The 21,543-nt window shown below is 38.5% G+C and overlaps 1 protein-coding gene across 2 annotated transcripts in view; it reads left to right on the top strand.

The window, feature by feature from the left end:
- The window catches only part of ccdc180 (coiled-coil domain containing 180), a 75,134-nt gene that overhangs the window by 13,072 nt on the left and 40,519 nt on the right, over positions 1 to 21,543 (top strand). For both annotated transcript variants that reach the window (XM_059993710.1, XM_059993709.1), the window contains exons 8-18: positions 546 to 641; positions 2,896 to 3,059; positions 4,251 to 4,361; positions 11,092 to 11,171; positions 12,337 to 12,425; positions 13,736 to 13,858; positions 15,758 to 15,931; positions 16,923 to 17,038; positions 18,955 to 19,081; positions 19,839 to 19,899; positions 21,200 to 21,306. In XM_059993710.1, coding sequence (XP_059849693.1) covers positions 546 to 641; positions 2,896 to 3,059; positions 4,251 to 4,361; positions 11,092 to 11,171; positions 12,337 to 12,425; positions 13,736 to 13,858; positions 15,758 to 15,931; positions 16,923 to 17,038; positions 18,955 to 19,081; positions 19,839 to 19,899; positions 21,200 to 21,306 — 1,248 coding nt within the window. The remainder of the gene's footprint in view (positions 1 to 545; positions 642 to 2,895; positions 3,060 to 4,250; positions 4,362 to 11,091; positions 11,172 to 12,336; positions 12,426 to 13,735; positions 13,859 to 15,757; positions 15,932 to 16,922; positions 17,039 to 18,954; positions 19,082 to 19,838; positions 19,900 to 21,199; positions 21,307 to 21,543) is intronic.

Genomic DNA, 21,543 nt, shown 5'->3' with positions numbered 1-21,543 from the left:
AAGCTCAGGCCACCTTCTCAAGGAACTCCTGAAACCATGTTCTCCATTCCCTTTTATTTATGTATTACTGAGTCTTCCTGATCCTCCAATCAAATGTTTCAGGGCAGATCTTCTCTCTTTAGGGATTCCACTGTCTGAACCAAAACTGTAATGGAATCTGGAGTTAAGTAGCTCTGGTAAATCCAAACTGTGCATCAGTGATCCAACTATTGATAAGTTACTACACTGTAAACATTGCCTTCCATCATTTTGCTGATGATTGAGAGTAGACTGTTGTGATAATCAGACAAGGCGGATTTGTCCTCATACTGTTGACAGGAGTATCTAGGCATCTTCCCACGTTGTCTGGGGAATGCCAGCTGAAGTGTTCTCAGACCCCTTATCCTTTACTATTATCAACACTCTCTGCCTTTTCTTGGTAATGCATGGAATTGAATTGAATAAGTTTTATGTTTGTAGAGATCTCAGGAAAACCAAAAATGGATTGATATTGCCTATCCTCAAATACAAACTGTTAATAATATAAATCCATATGTGTGATTCAGATAACAGCAACACTTAAGGACTGCATGAAGACTTTAGAAAAGATTGCTTATTTACCAGTTGATGATATTCATCGATTTATTGATAAAGAAGCAATGGTAAGAATTTTTTTTCAGAAATGTGTTAGCAAGTTGTTGGATTGGGAAAATCACAGAGGAGGTATAACTGACTGTTTACAGGCAAATTTTTTAGCCTTGGCAAAAATATTCCTACTCCTGCTGACCCAGGACTTCTCACCTCTTGATAGATCCAGACATGCTTACCTGCCTTTTGATTAATGGGTGGCTCCAGACTTGGGTCTCTTAATTCCACACTCTGGATTTGTCCAGTGTTATCATTGGAATACGTTCTCAAAAAGCATACTGCAGTGATACTCTCGACAAAGAATGCTGGACATTGTGCACTTTCAAAGTGTGACAGAAATAAAATCTCATGATATCACATAAACTGAGTTGTACACATCAAATGTATCTAGCCAGCATTATCACAGCTTAAGTCACTTTAGAAATGGATAATTAAGAGATGCATTATTGTTCATTTTCCATCTGATTAATGTATATTTACATTAATACTTCCAATACATCTAATAATCATCTTTTGGTTCCTGTTCTGATTCCTGTGTGTTCGACTGGATTTCAGTAACTACGAGTAGGTAAAACATTCATGATATTTTCCCTGAAACTACAAACATTGCCACAACAAATTTTATCTGTGCAAAGTCTGGTTCAAGTGTTAACAAAAGTTTTGATAAGCTTACCTCCATCCAGGGCCCCAAACAGTCTTTCCAGGTAAGACAATATTTCACCTGCGAATCTGTTGGGGTCATCTATTGTATCCAGTGCTCCTGGTGCAACCTCTTCCACACTGGTGAGACCCAATGAAAATTGGGATACCATTTTGTCGAGCACTTCTACATCCACCAAAAGCAGAGTTTCCTGGTGGCCAACCATTTTAATTTCGTTCACCATTTCTGTTCCAACATGTTGAAGCCATTGTCAGGGTGGAGGAGCAACACCTTGTATTCTGTCTAGGTAGCCTCCAACCCAATGGCATGATTTCTCCTTCCGTTTTTTTCTGTTCTTTTTCTCTTCCCTTCCCTCTTGTTCTATTCCCCCCCCTAGCCTCTTACCTCTTCTCCTCACCTGATTATGACATCAGCCGGTGCTCCTCATTCTTCCCTTCCTCCCATGGTCCACTCTCCTCTCCTATTAGATTACTTCTTCTCCAGCCCTAATCTTTCCCATCCACCTGCTTCCACCTATCACCTTCTAGCTTGTCCTCCTGCCCCTCTCCCCACCTTTCTATTCTGGCGTCTTCCTCCTTTCTTTCCAGTAATGATGAAAGGTTTCAGACTGAATCATTGACTGTTTATTCATTTTTCTGGTCGCTGCCTGACCTGCTGAGTTCCTCCAGCATTTGTGTGTGTTGCTCTGGATTTGCAGCATCTGAAGATCTTGTTTGTGTTCAGAAGTTCGGATTTTTAATACCTCAGTGGCCACTTTTTTCGGGATATGTGTATACCTGCTGATTAATGCAAATATATTATCAGCCAAACATGTGGCATGTTTGCCTGCATCAAAGCAGGCAGACATGAAAAACAAACACATGGAAATGCAGATGCTGGAAATTCAAACAACACACACAAAATGCTGGTAGAACACAGCAGGCCAGGCAGCATCTATAAGGAGAAGCACTGTCAACACTTGGCCCGAAACGTCGACAGTGCTTCTCCTTATAGAGACATGAAAAACAGTTGTTGTTCAGACCAAACATCAGGAAAGGAATGAAATTTGATTGAAGTGACCATGGAATGATTGTTACTTCCAGACAAGATGATTTGAGTATCCCAGAAACTGCTGATCTCCTAGAATTTTTATACACAACAGTCTCTAGAATTTACAGAGAATGGTGTGAGAAACAAAAATCATCCAGTGAGCAGCAGTTCTGTGGATGAAAATGTCATGTTAATGAGAGTTGGGGGGGGGGAATGGCCATACTGGTTCAAGCTCACATGAAGGTGACACTAACTGAAACAAGCACATGTTACAACAGTGGTGTGCAGAAAAGCATCTCTGAATGCACAACTTGTCAAACTTTGAGGCAGATGGGTTACAGCTGCAGAAGACCATGAACATACATTCAGTGGCCACTTTATTAGCTACCTCCAATACTTGTTAAAGTGGCCACTGAATGTATGTTAAATGAAAGAAAAACTTTGAATTTTGAAAAATGATGAAATTTGTATATTTCCAATATGCACATAATATCAGACTTGTTTATTCTGCTTCAAAATATTTATATCAAGATGAATCATACTAATATTTCTATTGTATCCATTACCATTTTGCACAGCTAGTAAACCAGGTTGTGCTGGCAAATCACAGAGCAACGAGCCAGTTGTATGTTAATCTGATCAAGGCTGACCTAAAGCAAGAGGTATCACATAGGCAAAAATGGAGCACTAAGGTTAAAGACTTAAAAACCTACAAGAAGCAGGACATTCTTCATAAGCTGAAGTAAGAATTTTTGTTTTTGATTATGAACATGTGGTCAATGGGGAGCACAGTTAGCTGATTTACAGATCTTGGATAAAAATTCAAGTTAATTTTGATGATCCTGTCAATGGGATCTGGTAAAACTGTTTGGAGGTCAAGGACCTAGGAGCCATAGAGGTAGTATGAAGTAAAGCGGCTTATGTGATGCAGTGATAACCAGGCATACCCAGAAAAGGGAGAAACTAACTGCCAGCAATGTTGTGCTATCTGTTTAGCTGGAACAGTCAAGCATCCTTTCTATTAGAGATTTCTTCACAGGCAGTCAGAAACATTTCATAAGATATCATAACTGTTCATAAGATAAAGCACAAAAAACATAAACCCCCCTTCAAAGATATGTAATCCCTTTAAGCATTAAAAAACTCAACAATCCTTCAGAAACTTTTGAAGAATTCTAATTTACAAGTATATTCTTAAATAAGGACAAGTACCATAAAATAATTCCAAAATAATAAACTTGGATCATTTTCCTTCCATTGTCAGGAATAGAATTATTTGATTATTCTACAAGTGCAAAGCATTCTCTCACCATGAGGAGTCCAACATTAGGGTGCAGATAGTCGTGAAGCAATATCTCATCAGCTTTCGGATTTCTGCGCTGGAAATAGAAAATACTAGAAAAAAAGTTAGCAAGTCAGGTCTTATCAGTAGACCTAAATGACATAACATTTCAAACTTCCCTAGATTTCCACATGTGCAGTATAGAATAAGCATTCACACATTTCACAGTACTTTGCTTATCATTTTACTTGTGGTATTTTATATGGTACTGACTATTCTTGAACCAATCCACATGTTACATTCCTTAACGTGGCTTGTGCTGTAAACTGCTGGCTGCACATACTTTTCTTGACATTTATATACTTAAAAAATATTTTTTGAACAGTTGTTTGTTATTTCTTTCAGCTATATATATATACTTTGTAATCTTGACCCTCTGCTCCAATTGCCCAAAAGTATATAATTAAATGTTAATAATTGTCCATTGTAAGCTCTATGTCAGAAACTAATATCATTGTAAAAACTAATAATAAAAGTATTATTTGGCATGAAACAGCTTTCAGTACTGAATATTCAGAATTGCTATTAGTTTAGCTACAAATAATAATGTTTGTCAAAGTTTGGCTTTTTGTTTTGTTGCTCCTTTCACAGAGATTATTTAGCAAAGGATTGGAAAGCTGGTTTGGCAAAGGAGGAGGAGTTACTAAGGAAACAACAGCAAGGACTAAACTATCAAAGAAAGCAGCTTCTTGAGGAGATAGTGTAAGTTTAAAAAATCATGATTCTGAAGAAGAGTTACTCCTGAAATAATAGCATTCTCTTTTCCAGACTGAAATGGAAATGTTGTGCATTCCCAGTGAATGCAAACTGATGCTGGAAGTCTCAAATTTAAACAGAAATTGTTGGAAGCACTCAGTGGCTTAGCAACATTTTTCAAAAGAGATACGGTTAATGCTTCAGATTGAAGACTCAGAACTGGGGAAGAGAGAAAATATGTTAGTTTTAAATTACAGTGAAGGGAAGGAAAATAATGGAAAGAATAAAGAGTTAGGCCAGGGTTGTCATAAAATAAGCTTTAGAGCTAAACACGTCAAGAGATTAGTGGGTAGTTCAAGAGTGAGAATACAACCTAAGGGGCATAAAATGTTAAGTGTAATTCCTCCCTCTGCATTGTATTTGCTTAGATAATTAGACTTTCCACAAGGTGCCTATGTAATGTCTTCCTTCTGAATCAAAACTTTTACTTGACCATCGTTGACAGAACTCTTGACTGCACCTCAACTATTTCCCACACCTTTGCTCTCAGCCCTTTTCCTTGGTAGAGCAGAGAGAGACTTCCCCTGGTCCTCAACTTTTATCTTACCAACCTTCACATTCAACAAATCACCACTCATGATTTTCTGCTGGCTTCAGCAAAATTCTATTACCAGAACCTCTCCTTTCAGTGTTTAAAATATCATTACCTTCATTCCTCACACCCAGAGATCATGGATCAAGGGCAAAAGGATAACGAGGGAGAGGCTGGCTTCCTGGATCAGCCATGATGGAATGGCGGAGCAGACTCAATGTGATGAATGGCCTAATTCTGCTCTTACGGCCTTATGGTCTATGCAAGGATAAATGGGGTGACACTTGCTGAGAGATGGAGGATGTGGGTGAGGTCCTCAATGAGTAATTTACCTCAGTATTTACTAAGGAGAAGGATGTGAAGGATAGAGAGATTAGTGCTGAGTGTATTGATATGCTAGTGCATTTCAAGGTAAAGCAGGAAGCAGTGTTAGGTCTCTTAAAGAACATTAAGATGGATAAGTCCCCTGGGTCTGATGGGATGTACCACAGGTTATCGAGAGAGTCAGAGGAGAGATTGCTGAGGCTTGATCAATATCTTTGTGTCCTCTCTAGCCACAGACAAGATCCTGGAGGACTAATGAGTAACTAATGTTCCTTCATTCAAGAAGGGAACAAGAGATAATCCTGGAAATTATAGTCTGTTGACTCGCGTGTCAGTAGCAGGGAAATTAATGGAGAGAATTCTTAGGGATAAGATCTATGAGCATTTGGAAAAGCTTGGCTTTATTAGGGAGAGTGGTATGGCTTTATTCAGGCAAGTCAGGTCGTATTAACTTAAGTTGAGGTTTTTGACAAGGTGACAAGGGTGAATGATGAAAGTAGCGTTGTGGATGTTGTTTACATGGATTCTAGTAAGGTGTTTGTCAAGAATACAATAGGATATAGATCAATTGCAGATAAGGACAGAGAAATGGCAGATGGAGCTTAACCTGGCCAAATGTGAAGTGCTGCACCTTGGCAGGTCGAATGCAAAGAGACAGTACATTGTTAACAACAAGATACTTAACAGTGTTGATGAGCAGAGATATCTTGGGATCCAAGTTCATTGTTCCCTGAAAGTGGCTACATGGGTTGGTAGGGTGGTTATGAAGGCAGATGGCATGCTTGCCCTTAATAGTCGAGGGATTGAGTTTAAAAGTCAAGAGGTTCTGTTACAGCTTTGTAAAACCCCAGTTAGGTTTTATCTAGAGTATTGCATATAGTTCTGGTCATCTAGTTATAGGAAAGATGTCAAGGCTTTGAAGAGGGTGCATGAGAGATTTAGCAGGATGTTGTCAGGATTAATGAGCAGGTGCTGAAGCTGAACAGACTCAGATTGTTTTTTCCTCTGGAACAGTAGAGGCTGCGTGGAGAACTGATAGAGGTTGGAAGAGATTTACCAGGATGTTGTCTGGATTAATGAGCAAGTGCTATAACATGAAGCTGAACAGTAGAGGCTGTGTGGAGATCTGATAGAGGTTGGAAGATTATGAGAGGCATAGTTAAAGTAGAGACAGTATCTTTTTCCAAGGGTTGAAATGTTGAACACCAGAGGACATACATTTAAGATGAAGGGTAGTAATTTTAAAGGAGATATGAGGGGCAAACTTTTTTAAACAGTGTGATGGGTGCCTGGAGTGTGCTGCTTGTGGTGTTGGTAGAATCAGAAATATTGGAGACTTCAAAGAGACACTAAAATAGATGCATGAATGTGAGGAACACAGAAGGATATGGAGATTGTGTAGGCAGAAGAGATTAATTTTGCTTACCACTTGATTCAGCACAACGTTGCAGGCCAAAGGGTCTGTTTCTGTGCTGTATTCTTTTGTCTATGTTCTATCTACTCCCTTTTTTATAGCACAGGCAATCATAGAAGATGCAACATCCATTTATTTTCCTCTTCTTTTCCCACCACCCAGGGATTCAAAGAGTACATTAAAGTAGAGCTGAGGTTTCTTTATGCTTCTTCCAGATTCAATAATCACAGTATGCACTGGAGAAAGCAAAGGTTAATGCCCACTTTATAAAACACTCATATTCATTGTGCATTGGTGACTTTTAATTCTTCATCTTAATGGCAGAATATAGTATTAATGGTAAGACTCTTGGCAGTGTGGAGGATAAGAAGGATCTTGGGGTCTGAGTCCATAGGACGCTCAAAGCAGCTGCACAGGTTGATTCTGTGGTTAAGAAGGCATACGGTGTATTAGCCTTCATTAATTGTGGAATTGAATTTAGGAGCCGAGAGGTAATGTTGCAGCTATATAGGACCCTGGTCAGACCCCACTTGCAGTACTGTGCTCAGTTCTGGTCGCCTCACTACAGGAAGGATGTGGAAGCCATAGAAAGGGTGCAGAGGAGATTTACAAGGATGTTGCCTGGATTGGGGAGCATGCCTTATGAGAATAGGTTGAGTGAACTCGGCCTTTTCTTCTTGGAGCGGCGGAGGATGAGAGGTGACCTGATTGAGGTGTATAAGATGATGAGAGGCATTGATCATGTGGATAGAGGCTTTTTCCCAGGGCTGAAATGGTTGCCACAAGAGGACACAGGTTTAAGGTGCTTGGGAGTAGGTACAGAGGAGATGTCAGGGGTAAATTTTTTACTCAGAGTGGTGAGTGTGTGGAATGGGCTGCCAGCAATGGTGGTGGAGGCGGATACAATAGGGTCTTTTAAGAGACTTTTAGATAGGTACGTGGAACTTAGTAAAATAGAGGGCTATAGGTAAGCCTAGTAATTTCTAAGGTAGGGACATGTTCGGCACAACTTTGTGGGCTGCAGGGCCTGTAATGTGCTGTAGGTTTTCTATGTTTCTCTGTTTCTATGTTTAATACATACCAATGACCTACCTGACTGTGGCCTCCTGTGCTGTCATAATGAGGCCCAACACACCTTATCCTCCATCTGGGCACATAGCAGCCTTCCAGACTCAGTATTAATTTCTACACTTTCAGTACCTTGCTTTCTCAGTCTAACAGAACCAGCTATTTCAGCTATTAGTAATCAGATTCAGGTTTAATATCACCAGCCTATGTTGTGAAATTTGGTAACTTTGTAGCAGCAGTACAATGCAATACATGATAAAATAGAAATATAATCTGTGAATTACAGTAAGTATCTACATATATATTAAATAATTAAATCAAATAAATAGTGCAAAACACAGAAATAAATAAGTAGTGAGGCAATGTTCATGGGTTCAGTGTCCATTCAGATAGCGGATTGCAGTAGAGAAGAAGCTGTTCAGAAATAATATATATTAAAAAAGCGAGATAATGTTCATAGGTTCAATGTCCATTTAGGAATTGTATGGCAGAGGGGAAGAAGCTGTTTCCAAATCACTGAGCCTTCAGGCTTCTGTACCTCCTTCCAGATGGTAACAATGAGAAGAGAGCATGTCTTGTGTTATAGGGGTCCTTAATAATGGATGATGCCTTGATGAGGCACCACTCCCTGAAGGTGTTTTGTATACTATGGAAGCCAGTTCCCGTGATAGAGCTGTCTAATTTTACAACTCTCTGCACCTTACTTCTCCCATACCAGACGGTGATGCAGCCAATTAGAATGCTCTCCGTTGTACGTCTGTGGAAATTTGCAAGTGTTTTAGGTGACATATTAAATCTCGTCAAACACCTACTGAAATTTAGCCACTCTCTTGCCTTCTTTGTAGCTGATCAATCGCTGATATTGGCTCAGTTTATCTGTCCATTAGTACAGTCTAATCATTTGGGCATGTTTACAGCTCTGAATTTTGCATTTTTTCTGGTCTCTTGTTTGTATTCTCACTTTTTAACTGCCTGTCTTAAACCATCAACTATTGACTTCTGCACAGTAACCCACAGCAAAGCTGGACTTGCCCCATCTCGTGTATCCTCTATCTTCCCCTCCATTTACCTATCTGAAACTTAAAATTAACTTGTTTTCTCTCTTAAGCAAAAATAGAAAATGTAGAAAAACTCAGCAAGTATGGCAGTGTTTGCAAAAAGAAAACTGGGTAATGTTTCAGGACTGTGATCCTTTGTCAATGTTTCCTCTCTTCCCCTGTTCTGACAAAGTTATCCTGTTTCCCTTTTGACAGACTTTGCTTGGCCTGCTGAATATTTCCAGCATTTTTTACTTTTATTAATTTCTATTTCCAGTATACCATTGTTACAAAGAAAGTTCCCTTCTTATTGTTGCATATTCCCAATGTCGGGCTATCCTCTACCTTGAACCAGCTAAACTTTCAGTTTAATGAAGAAAGAAGATTTAAGAAGATGAGTCACTGGCCCTCATGCATGGGACTGTAATCATGCTTTGATTACAGAGACATGGCTGAAAGAAAGACTGGATTGGCAATTCAACATTCCAAGCCCTTTTTCATTTCCAGAAATTCCAGATGTGCCAGAAAATTGATGTGTAAATTAATTCTTGTTTAAGAAAGGGGAGAAAGAAGTTGCCTTCCCACTTAGAAAACTTTAAAATGTATTGCAATCAGATTGAGTAACTCTCCATGAAGTTGGGAGTGATTTTGTGAGGTTGAGGGGGGCATGCTAGACAGTAAGGAACAAAGACATTTGTCTCCAGTGAGGCTTTATCTCCAGTGAGGGAACAGGGAACATAAGTTGCTGTAGAGGCCAAAACTCTGGAGAAAAGAGCACACAGTAGAATAAAATAGTGCTCTCGGTTGCATGAGGAAGTTGAGACAATGTCAAGGAAGAGTATGAAAAGAGGTGTCTTGAATTAAATGCATTGGGAGTTTAACAGAACATGATGTAAGAGTATTAGGAAAGTCTGAGGCAACAAAAATAGGAATACTTTATCTAGTCATTTTTCAGTGTTGATGAAGAGTCTTTGATTTCAACCATTATTACATTTTCTTTAGATCCTGCAAAGATCTTCCAGCATTTTCTGTTTTTATTTCAGATTTCCAGCATCTGGATTTTTTTTATTTCTATATTTTAGCTGAGTTAGGATATATAAGAGTGATGTTGGATGAGATGGTGAGAGTGGACTTTATTAAAGAAGGGCAGTAGATGTGTCAGCAGTTTGAATAAGTAGATTTCAAGCAAAACGTTTTCACTTATTTTAGTGTTATGTCCGTAGCCCCCTCCTTTGTGAGAATCGCAAGATCACCGTTGGGTTGGGTCAAGGGGCCCAGGAAATGAGAGTGGGACGTGCAAAATGCCTCGTTTCCCCGGCGATGTAAAGCTATGGGACATGGCCATTCTCTCCGGAAGACCAAGTTGTGTATTGAGTACTGTACTATTCATTGAAGCCCCTCAGGGGATGACCAGAGTGGACTGGTTGAGGGATTGCATCATCCCAACCTGATTGATATCTGAGACCCCGTGAGGAAGTATAAAAGAGGGTCTGGGGAACAACCCCTTCAGACGCACCAGAAGAAACATTAAGCGACCACGTAACAGCAGGAAGTCATCGGAAGGAGGCCACGTGCATTCAATTCCGTGGCTGGAATTGGTGGCTGGAACCACGGAAAACAACTTCTAGCTAACAACGGGGCAATTTGCTCCCCTGACTCCACGGATTGGCATCATAAAAGACTTGGGCAAGTTTAAACCACATCGCTTTTAAACCCAACAACGCTGCAGCTTGAACAAACTGATAGTGACTCTTTCCATCGGACAATACATTATCCCCTAGACAATGATAGAGCTATTTCTTATTGATTATTATTATACCCATGCTTTAGATTTAGTATTGACGACGTATACTATCTGTATGTTTGCATTAATCTTAATTTTGTGCCCTTTATCAATAAATACTTTTAAAAATAGTACCATCAGACTTCAACAGACCTCTCTATCTTTGCTGGTAAGTGATCCAGTTACGGGATTTCGTAACATTAGAAATAATGAGTGGAATAGGCCTTTCCAACTGCTCAGCAACCCTCAACAAACCTTGATGAAACCAAGCATAATCACAGGACAACTTCCTATTTAATCTACTCAGTATGTCTTTGGACTGTGGGAGGAAACTGGAAGATCTGGAGAAAACCCACATATACCACAGGGAAGACATACAGAAGGCTCCGATGCCCCAAGCTGTAGTAGTATTGTGCTAACCACTACGCTACTATGAAACTATCATTCAGTTGAAGTGACTCGGGTATGCAGCTTGTTCAAATTTAGCTTATTTAATGTCTATTTGTCTCTTTTTGCAGAAACATAAAGCCATCTGGTTGCACTAAAAACTCGTCAGATGTGTGGTACACCTCCATAGCTGCCTTAAATCAGGAAATTGGTAAGTATACAGTATATCACCAAAATGGACAGATGTCAGCAATGGCTTTGATTTCCTTTTGATATGAAAGCAGGTAACTTAATACATGTTTGTGCTTATTTAAAAATTAGCTGTATAAAATAAGTAAGTATTGAGTGACAAATGAGAAAAATCTGTAAATGCTAGAAATCAAAGTAATACACACAAAATGCTGGAGGAACTCAGTAGGCCAGGCAGCATCTATGGAAAAGAGTAAACAGTCGGTGAAACATTGTCTATTTACTTTCTTCTATAGATGCTGCCTGACCTGCTGAATTCCTCCAGCATTTTGTATGTATTACTAAGTATTGAGTGCATTATTTCATTGGACACCAGCACCATTACTGGGGAAAGAGCACCATTAAGCCAGTGTTTGAAGTTCACAGGGATTTGGAAAAATATTTTCCAATGGCAACTAAGAACTACTCAATAATGAAACAGAATCAGAATCAGGTTTATTATCACTGACAAATATCATGAAAGTTGTTGTTTTGCAACAGCATTGCAATGCAGTACATACAATATACTGTAAACTACAATAAGAAATAAATAGCGAGGAAAAAATGTTCTTGGGTTCATGAACCATTCAGACATCTGGTGGCAAAAAGAAGGAAGCTGTTCCTAAAATGTTAAATGTGTGTCTTCAGGCTCCAGTACCTTCTCCCAGGTGGTAGTAATGAAAAGAGGGCATCTGTAGAATCTTTGATAACATAGTAAATCTTTTCAAACTCTTGAGTAAGCATAGCCATTGGCTGCCTATATGGATATGTGAAAAGTTGAAGACAAAATTGAAAAAATTTAAGCAAAAATACAAAGTAGAGGAAGACAAAAGGGAATTAAAAATATTCAGAATAAATAAAATTTACAAAGGGGAGTCAAGAAAATCTTCAAAATAATTATTGAGGAGCATAATGACTGATACAAATAAAGAGCAAAACAAAGTCAGGATAAAGACAGCAATAAGAAATGCACAGGATACACTGGCATAAGTCTTAACATCACTTGGTCATCACTTGTGATAATTTGTCTTTTTAGTAATTTTATCTTACATTTACATGTTGGAATTTATATAATTTACTCTTATTCGAAACTCAGTAATATATTTCCACAAAAGTGAATCTTGAAAATATTTTGTTTCACTTCCCAGATTCACTGCATATTCAATTTATAAATACATTGCAGATTTATTATGAAAAACTCTATCATGAATGGATGGCAGAAGTTGAAAAATGTAAGGTGGGTACATGTGCTAAATTGATGCGAGGTAGGAAAAGTAGGAACATTTCATTGCCATAGAAGATTAAGCAGGTGAGGGTAAAGTCCTTCAAGTTAAAATTACACTATCAAAGTAAGGACTAGATTGTCTTTCTCATTCTAGATCTTCCTTGCAGTAATACCCAGCATATCAAATACAGGTGGTCTGCAGTATAACCAGTAAACTGGGAGGAAAGGGAGGAGGAGAGGTGAGGTTCACTGTAAGAACATTGGAGAGGGAATGCTATTTACTAATCAGAATTTTGCAGCTAAGGTCTGACTTATCTGAACCCCAGACAAGGAATTTGTTTCTATATTCAGCCATGTAACTATCACAAAAATGCTGGTAAGTTTCAGTAACTATGATCATTAATATTTACCTCAGTAAATATGGATAAGACAAGTTTGGATAGATTTTCGCATAGTAGGGGAATTAAGGGTTATGGAGAAATGCAGGTAGGTGGAGATGAGTCCATGGCCAGATCAGCCATGACCTTATTAAATGGCGGAGCAGGCTCGAGGAGCAAGATGTCCACTCCTGCTCCAATTTCTTCTGTTCTTATTAGGATAATTGTTGCTACATAAATTAATTTAGCAATATGTAAATTTATGTAATAAATCCTGAGAACAGCTTTGATTGGTGGCTGTCCAGTTTCTATTGTGGTGAAGTTTAAATAGATGTGATCCAGTCTATCTCTCTCATCAATGACATTTATGTGTTTCAATGCATGTGTGGAAAGGAAAAGCCACAATTAAACTTGACACTGAAGGCATTTACGACATATTTGTTAACGCAATGCTATTAAGGTTGAGTCAGTATCAATGAAGACAATAACATTGTCTGAGAATCATTCATTAATTAAGCATAAAATAGGACTAAATTAGAACAGACTGCAACATCAGGAATGTCAATCCATGTGATGGGCTCTCTTCCCTCATCTTTTTTTTTGTGATAGTGATCATGACAAAAGAATCATTTGAAGTTAGCTGGCTGGTTTCTGTGGATTTGATGTCACACAATGTTGATCATTCTAATTTGATATCTGAAGAGATCCGGTGAAAGGCCCTGGAAATGTGGAGAAAGCCATTTTTAAAAAGATGACTATTTACAACTTTGTCTTTTCCTATAGTTCATTACAAGTTATTAAGTGCAACATCCAAGTAAACATTGTTATATGTTTATAAACTGGTCAGATGATATGGTGTTGTTAGTTTCCTGGAGAAATATATATTAAAATGTGGTTTGTTTATTAATTATTACCTACAGTAACACTCATGTTTCACTGATTTAGGAGGAGCTATTGAGTTCCAAGACATGTACAGAAAAAGAAGTCAAAGAGTTAATGATCTCTGACTTTCTTCCTCTTCTGGGCAATTTACATCGTGGCTTTGAAGAGGAGCTGTTTGCTGTAGACGTAAGCCTGTTTTTCTCCCCCGCTTTCCCCAAATATTTATTACAGTTGAATGAGTGGAGACAGCTGATGGTCTGAGTGAGAAATCATAAATGTGGCAAAGAGTTACATTTTAATCCAATGGATCTCTAAGTAGTGCTGCAGCATGCTCCAGTACAGTGTAATAAGATCTAGGGTCTGACCAAGATCTTGAAGGCAACAAGGAATCCTCTATCTGTTTGGAGAATTTTTTTTAAATCTTTGGCTCTGTTTATTATTTTTATAATTGGCAATTGATTTGCTATTTAAAAATTGGGATAACCTTTCCTTAAAGCAGCATATACCAACATGTTTTTGCAGGTGTGAGCGAAAAATAGAACAAATTATAGGAACGCACACAAAATGCTGGAGGAACTCAGCAGGTCAGGCAGCATCTATGGAAAAGAGCAAACAGCAAAAAGAGGAAAAGACCCGAGGAAGGTTCTCGGCCTGAAGTGCTGACTGTTTGCTCTTTTCCATAGATGCTGTCTGACCAGCTGAGTTCCTCCAGCATTTTGTGTATGTTCCTCTGGATCTCCAGCAGCTGCAGATTTTCTTGTATTTGAGAACAAATTATAGATGCTCTGCAGCTAGATATTGGATGGAAGAACCACTACCAAAAACATAACCAAAGGCCAGCATCTCGAGGTAAAGTGTGCACCATAGGATTGCTGCAAAGTATGTTCGCTTCTGAAAACATTGATTTCTCCATGAGAGAAAAACAGAAAATGAAGTAAATGTTCAGATGATCAGGCAACATCTGTGACTTGAGAAACAGTGTTAATGTTTCCAGTCCAATAAATTTTCATCAGAAACTATGAAATATTAACTGGAATTTTGCATTCACACCAGCTGAGTATTTCTAGCTGTTTCTGCTTTTATTTTTGATTGCCAACAAGTGCAATTTTTGTTTTGCTAACACATATGGAATTTGATTCAATGGATGTTGAGCCCTCAGTGGGCATTCTTGGCAAGTAAATCTGGTCAAAGATGTAAGTGGACTATAGAGGAGAGAATGAGTCAGCAGAATAATGCAGCCCTCACATAGAAATATCACATATTCATTGTCTTCCAGTAAAGGTTGCCACATTGTTGTTGGAAATACACTCAGTAGCCACTTTATTAGATACCTCCTGTACCTAATAAAGCAGACACTGAGTGTATGTTTGTGGTCTTCTGCTGCTGTAGCCCATCCCCTTCAAAGTCCAACATTGTGCATTCAGAGATGTTTTTCTGCACAACACTGTTGTAATGCGTGGTTATTTGAGTTACCGCTGCCTTCCTGACAGCTTGAACCAGTCTGGTCAATCTCCTCTGACCTCTCTCATTATCGAGCCATTTTTGCTGACAGAACTGCCGCTCACTAGATATTTTTGTTCCTCACACTTTAAAGACTGTTGTGCATGAAAATCCCAGGAGATCAGCAGCTTCTGAGATACTCAAACCACCCCGTCTGGCACCAACAATCATTCCAAGGTCAAAGCCACTTAGATCACATTTCTTCCCCATTCCGATACTGGTCTCAACAACAACTGAACCTCTTGACCATGTCGGCATGCCTTTATGCATTGAGGTACTGCCAAATGATTGGCTGATTAGATCTTTGCATTTACATGTAGGTGGTTAGGCGTTCCTAATAAAGTTGCATTGTGTGTAGATGCTATGCATGGCTGATTTTACCCCCTTTCTTGTCAAAGGGACTACTTCGAATAGGATTAACTAAATCAACATAGTCTAGCAATTATATGTGCTCAAGTTGTTCACCGGTTGATGTAGAAACTCTTAAGAGGAAATAATCAAATTGTGAAAAGCCAGGAAAATTCTCTGAATAATTCCACTCTGTTTCCTTGTGAAATTTCTGTTCAATATTTTTCATATCTGTAGAAACACATGGAGATGTTGGCCCAGGAGACAGAGTTGAATTGTAAGGACTTGTTACGTATTTGGAAGGAAGCTGCTTTACTATGGGAGAAGCATGGAATGAATTTAACTAAACTGGAAGACCAGCTAAAAGAACAGCTAGATGACTGTCGCAAGAAACATGATAAAGCAAATCAGGTGGGCAGACAGTTCGAGAGCTCAATGTGGAACTGCAGTCACACTGGAATTAATTTGCAGCATCCCAATCAAATATAAAATCAGGATGTGTGTAACTCAAATTCCTTCCCACTGATTGGATGGAAATTAACATTCTTTAGCAGGTTTCCAAAAATAAACAACATTGATGGACATAAAATAAGGATTGTTATATCTCTATCAAAAATTTCCCAATGTTGTTTCTTTTGTATTAAATGTTTGCAGACTATTCTCCAAAAACATAAATTTGCTGCCATCAAAAATGGCAAGAACCAGGTTCTTTCCCTGCCAAGAACCATTATCAAACAGTAAAACTGCAAGGAAGGCAATCAGAACTCCTTCATACAAAGTATAAATGTGCAACATATGGTACTGTATATTATTGATAAAGTTGACATATTTGTCACATGCTGATCGACACTTGGTATTGAATTCACATACATTGCTGGAAAGATGTATCAGTATTATTAGGGACCATTAGGTTACTGACTTTCTGCTGTTCATTAAAAGTTCTTTTCACAAACTCATCCCATGTTTTGGTCCAACTGTAAGAAACAACACTTGTGGCGCTGTCAGGAGGCTACGTCCATGATAATGAAGTGGGAATATAAATTTTATGCTCAGCCTACGTCAGAGCAAACAGCTTAATTGTGCTTCGTAATTCTAGTGCAAGTTTGCCATGCAGTGGTAAATTCTCACCCATTGATTTTTTCATTGACGTAATGTAATGCATTTCACAAAATTAAGCTGTTGATTTGATAACAGGATATGTCAAAGTACCGGGAATTAGTTATATTCCAGGAATTAATGACCAATCTAATTATTTTAAAGGTTTCATATGAAACATTAGTTCACTGTTTGATTTGTATTTTTTCCTCCTGGTCCTACTCCCAATTAAAAAAAGCTGCTATATTTCCATTCATGGAACAACAAGGTTCATGTGAATTACATGGAAGTTTTATTCTCTTCCTAGACCAGAGAAGCAAACCTAGACCTGCTTATTGATCAGCTGAGACAGGACAACACACAGACAGAATTGAAGGCAGACTACAAAAAGGCTGTCTGCCTGCTGAATGGAATCATAAAAGGGCAAGTATTTTTACCACATGAGGTACTTCAGTTTAATGTCAGCTTCTTCAGCAATAATTATGACTCTTCAATAAAGAGACTAGGTTCAGGAATCAAACTGAATTTTCATTCACTTAACAAGCTGTTCTGATGCAGAAGGAAAAGAAGATAGATTAATCTTTCAAAGATAAAGATTAAAGATTAGCCTTATTTGTCACATGTAGATCAACATTGAAGCATACAATGAAATGCGCCATTTTGCATCAAAGATCAACAATGTCTGGGGTTGTGCTAGAGGCAAGCCATACTTTCAACACCAACATAGCATGCCCACAGCTCACTAACCCTAATCCTAACCGTACATCTTTGGAATGTGGGTGGAAACATTCAGATGAACGTTCAAATTTTTAATTTTGATGCTTCAGTGGAAAAGCATTCAAAAGCAGAATTTTTAATATCTTGACATCACAGACAAGGTCAGAATTCATTGCCCCAGAGAAGGTTGTAGTGAATCACCTTTTAGAACTGCTGCAATCCTTCTGATGAGTGTATTCCCACATTGCTTTTGGCAGGGGGTTCCATATGTAATGAAGAACCAACTACATAGCAACATACATGCCACTATTCCATGTGATTGGTGCATAGAAACATGGAAAACCTTGATTTTTTTCTTCCTTCTCAGTTAGGATGCTTTGTATATACTTTCAAGTTGATATTACTGAAGACTAATGAGGAATAAATAACCGGGATAGGTTCAGTTCAGAGACATGCATAAATGTAGACAGTGGTAAGGGAAATGAATTTCAATAGCAGAATACAACACCTGCTGCTGCTATTCAGCAGTATCAACCAGAGATGAAACACTAGGCATCTGAGAACAACTGAGTCCAGTACATAAACTAATAACAGCTTATCTATGCATATTCATGTCTAGTCTATGTGAATTAGTACAACTATATAGAAGGGTATGAATGCTTTTATTTAATACTTACTGAGATAAAAACACCACAGGAAAGAAACTCAATTTCATTTACATCACATGCATTTTAGTTCATTGGAACCCTGTAATCTCACTAGCTGTTTTAACTTGGTACTATTTTCGCTCTCTGTGTGGCTAAGCACAGCTCAACTTGCTGATGACGACACTGTTGATGAATCTCAAGCGATGTCAAGGGGGCATACAGGAATGAGATAGATCAGGTAGTTGAGTGGTGTCACAATGACAGCCTTGCACTCAACGTCAGCTAGACCAAAGAGTTGATTGTTAGTTTCAGGAAAGGGAAGCTGGGAGAACACACAACAGTCCTCATTGAGGTATCAACAGTGAATGGAAAGGATGAGGAGCTTCAAAGTCCTGGGCATCAACATCTGAGGATCTATCCTGTGCTCAATATATTGATGCAACCACAAAGTAGGCACACCTTTATTAGGAGTTTGAGGAGTTCTGGTATATCACCAAAGACAGATGTGGAGAACATTATGACTGGTTAATCACCAGCTGGTATGGAAGCTCCAACGCACAGGATTGATAGAGGTTGCAGAGGGTTGCAAACTCAGGCAGTTCCTTCACAGGCTCAAACATCCTACCATCATGGACACCTACAAAGTAGTGCCTCAAGAAGGTGGTATCCATCATTAGGGACCTTCACCACCAGGGACATGCTTTCTTCTTATTACCACCATCAGGCAGGAGACACAGGAGCCTGAAGATGCATGCTCAGTCTTTTAGGGACATCTTCTTCCCCTCTGCCAACAGATTTCTGTAAGGCTCAGGAATCCATGAACACTACCTCATTATTCCTTTTTTGCACTTTTTATTCATTTTATATTTTTATAGTAACCTATAGTAACTTATTATCTCTTCCACTATATTGCTGCTGCAAAACAACAAATATCACAACCTATGTCAGTGTAATAAATCTGATTCTGATTCACAGATATGAAAATTTTTACCAAAAACAGATGAAAATAGTTAGTAAATACCCTTCCAAATTGAGGAAGGAGCTACACAGATTCAGCACTGATGTCAGTAAATATTTTGGTGTGATTGAAGTCTACAAACCGGTATGAAAACTCTTCAACCTTATAATAATTTAATAAAATATCGGGGGGACTATCTTCTCATTTTGCTGTTGCAGCCAGATATCAGAATGGCTTAATGTAATATTCTGCTTTATTTTCATAGGCCCAATAGAGACAAATATTTAACAGAATGGTTTGATAATTGTGTGCCTCTCTGTCTCTGTCCCCCCCGTCCCCTGATCCCTGGGTAGTGATGCCCACTTCCCACTCCAGTCCTCACATCTATATGGTGTGGATATCCCTCCCCATCCACTTACTTTCTTATTGTGAGTTACCAACAACAGTATTTACAATGTTACTTTTTTTCCCGTTAGAAAGCTACTGAAGAACATTTCTGACAATAGTTGACACCTAAGATGAGAGTATTACAAGTGAGGGTGTGAATGGGTGAGACTATGGCTCAGCATGGTTGAGCTATGACCTCACTTTGTTGGCATTTGTTGGTATGGACTAGATGGGCCAAAGGGCCTGTTTCTGTGCTGCATTACTCTTTGGCACGAGCTCTGCTATTTAATTTTCACTTGGTAGAAATCAATTTAAATCTGTCCTAAGTAATGTCACTTAATATTGAAATTTTGGAAATGTTCATATTTTGCACTCCAGATCTTCTTGAAATGATACGAAATTGCATTGTTCAAAATCAAAGCAGACGGTAGCAGATCTTCAGCTGTATGAAATGTTTGTATTAGCTTGTATTTGTAAAGCTATATTGCCAGTATTTATATTCTTTGATTTATAGGGTGAAACAAAGATAATAATAGAACCTCCAAAAGAGGACAAGAAAATATTTCTTACTGAAGGTTTGCTTCTTTACTAAGATCTTAAATTATTAGTTTGCGTTACCCTCTGCCCCCACCCCCACAGTTTTGTGAAGGCAGCATAATCTTATACACTCAGTGGCCACTTTATTAGGTAACTTCTAATAGGGTTTGATGTGTACATTCAGAGATGCTCTTCTGCACACCACTGATGCAACACATGGTTATTTGAATTACTGTCACCTTCCTGTCAGCTTGAACCAGTTTGGTCATTCTCCTCTGACCTCTCTCATGAACAAGGCTCTCTCATAGAAACATAGAAAACCTACAGCACAATACAGGCCCTTCAGCCCGTGAAGTTGTGCCTCTCCTTGGATGTTTTTTTCCTTTTTTGTACTGTTCTCTGTAAACTTCAGAAACAATTGTGCATAAAAATCCCAGGAGATGAGCAGTTTCTGAGATACTCAAACCACTCAGCCTGGCACAATCATTCCCAGATCAAGGTCACTTTGGTCACATTTCATCCCCACTTCGACATTTAGTCTGAACGACAACTGAACCTCTTGACCATGACTGCATAGTTTTATGCATTGAGTTGCTGCCACATTATTGGCTGATTAGATATTTGCATAAAACAAGCAGGTGTACACATGTACCTAATAAAATGGCCACCATGTGTATTTTATCCTCTGCCTCCATGTATGAGGTATATATATTATTCCATCGTAGGTCTTACTTGTTTTCTTAGAATATTAGTAGACGCACCAATAAGCTCTCTGGAAAAGACAGACAGCTAGCTTATCCACACGTTGTAAGAAACTTCTGTCATTCAGAAAAAATCAAGACCTCTTAAAATTATATTTTGTAATAATGTATAAAAAGTCGTTAAATCATTAAAAAGTTAACATGAACTGAAACACATAATAAGCTTAAATATACTCAGATAAGCTCAAATAAATAAATTAACCTAAAGCATGACCTCTTGCAGCTGCTCCTTTCCGATCAAATAGACACAGTGTTCATAGTTAAGAGTTTTATCTGTTGAACAGCAGTCAACATAAAGCTTTCAAGTGTATGATTTTCCAGAAAGCAATTTACTCATTTATAGAAGCAGCTCAGATGAAGTCAGTATATAACAATAAAAGACTGAAGGTTTGGGAATACCCCCTAAAAGTTTGTTCTACATTTATATTACAGTATATAATATATGCACCGGACAACTCTCTGAAAATGTGTGAAAATTAGCTGTCTGTCTACACCTGAACTAGGGCCACTATCGTCATTTGTCTATGAGCAATATTTTCCTTATAAGATTCTGTGTAACTTTGTTCCCCAACACTAGATGCCAGTTTTGGTGCTTCTGAGGATGTTATGGGTGAAAATGATGGGAATCCAAGCATAAGGGAAGAACTATCACCAAATCAGTTAAACCTCTTTGAGGAACAAAATGTAAGATCATGCAAGCAGCTACTTATGTTATGGCAGAAATACTTATCGATCTCTGTTTTGAATTATTTAGCAACCAAGCCTCTGCTGCCCTAATGATATCCACCTTTTGGTCTTTGTACTGAATGGCATTCTCATCCCATCCTAGATCATCATCTATTTTTGTAGTATCTGCAAATACATTACACTGTATCTCCTCTGAATGTCTGAGTCATTGATGTTGACAGTTAGGGCCCCATA

Source organism: Hypanus sabinus, chromosome 18 (genome assembly GCF_030144855.1).
Source record: "Hypanus sabinus isolate sHypSab1 chromosome 18, sHypSab1.hap1, whole genome shotgun sequence".
NCBI lineage: Eukaryota > Metazoa > Chordata > Chondrichthyes > Myliobatiformes > Dasyatidae > Hypanus > Hypanus sabinus.
The sequence above is the reverse complement of the archived record's forward strand: the minus strand, read 5'-3'. Positions and strand labels throughout refer to the sequence as shown.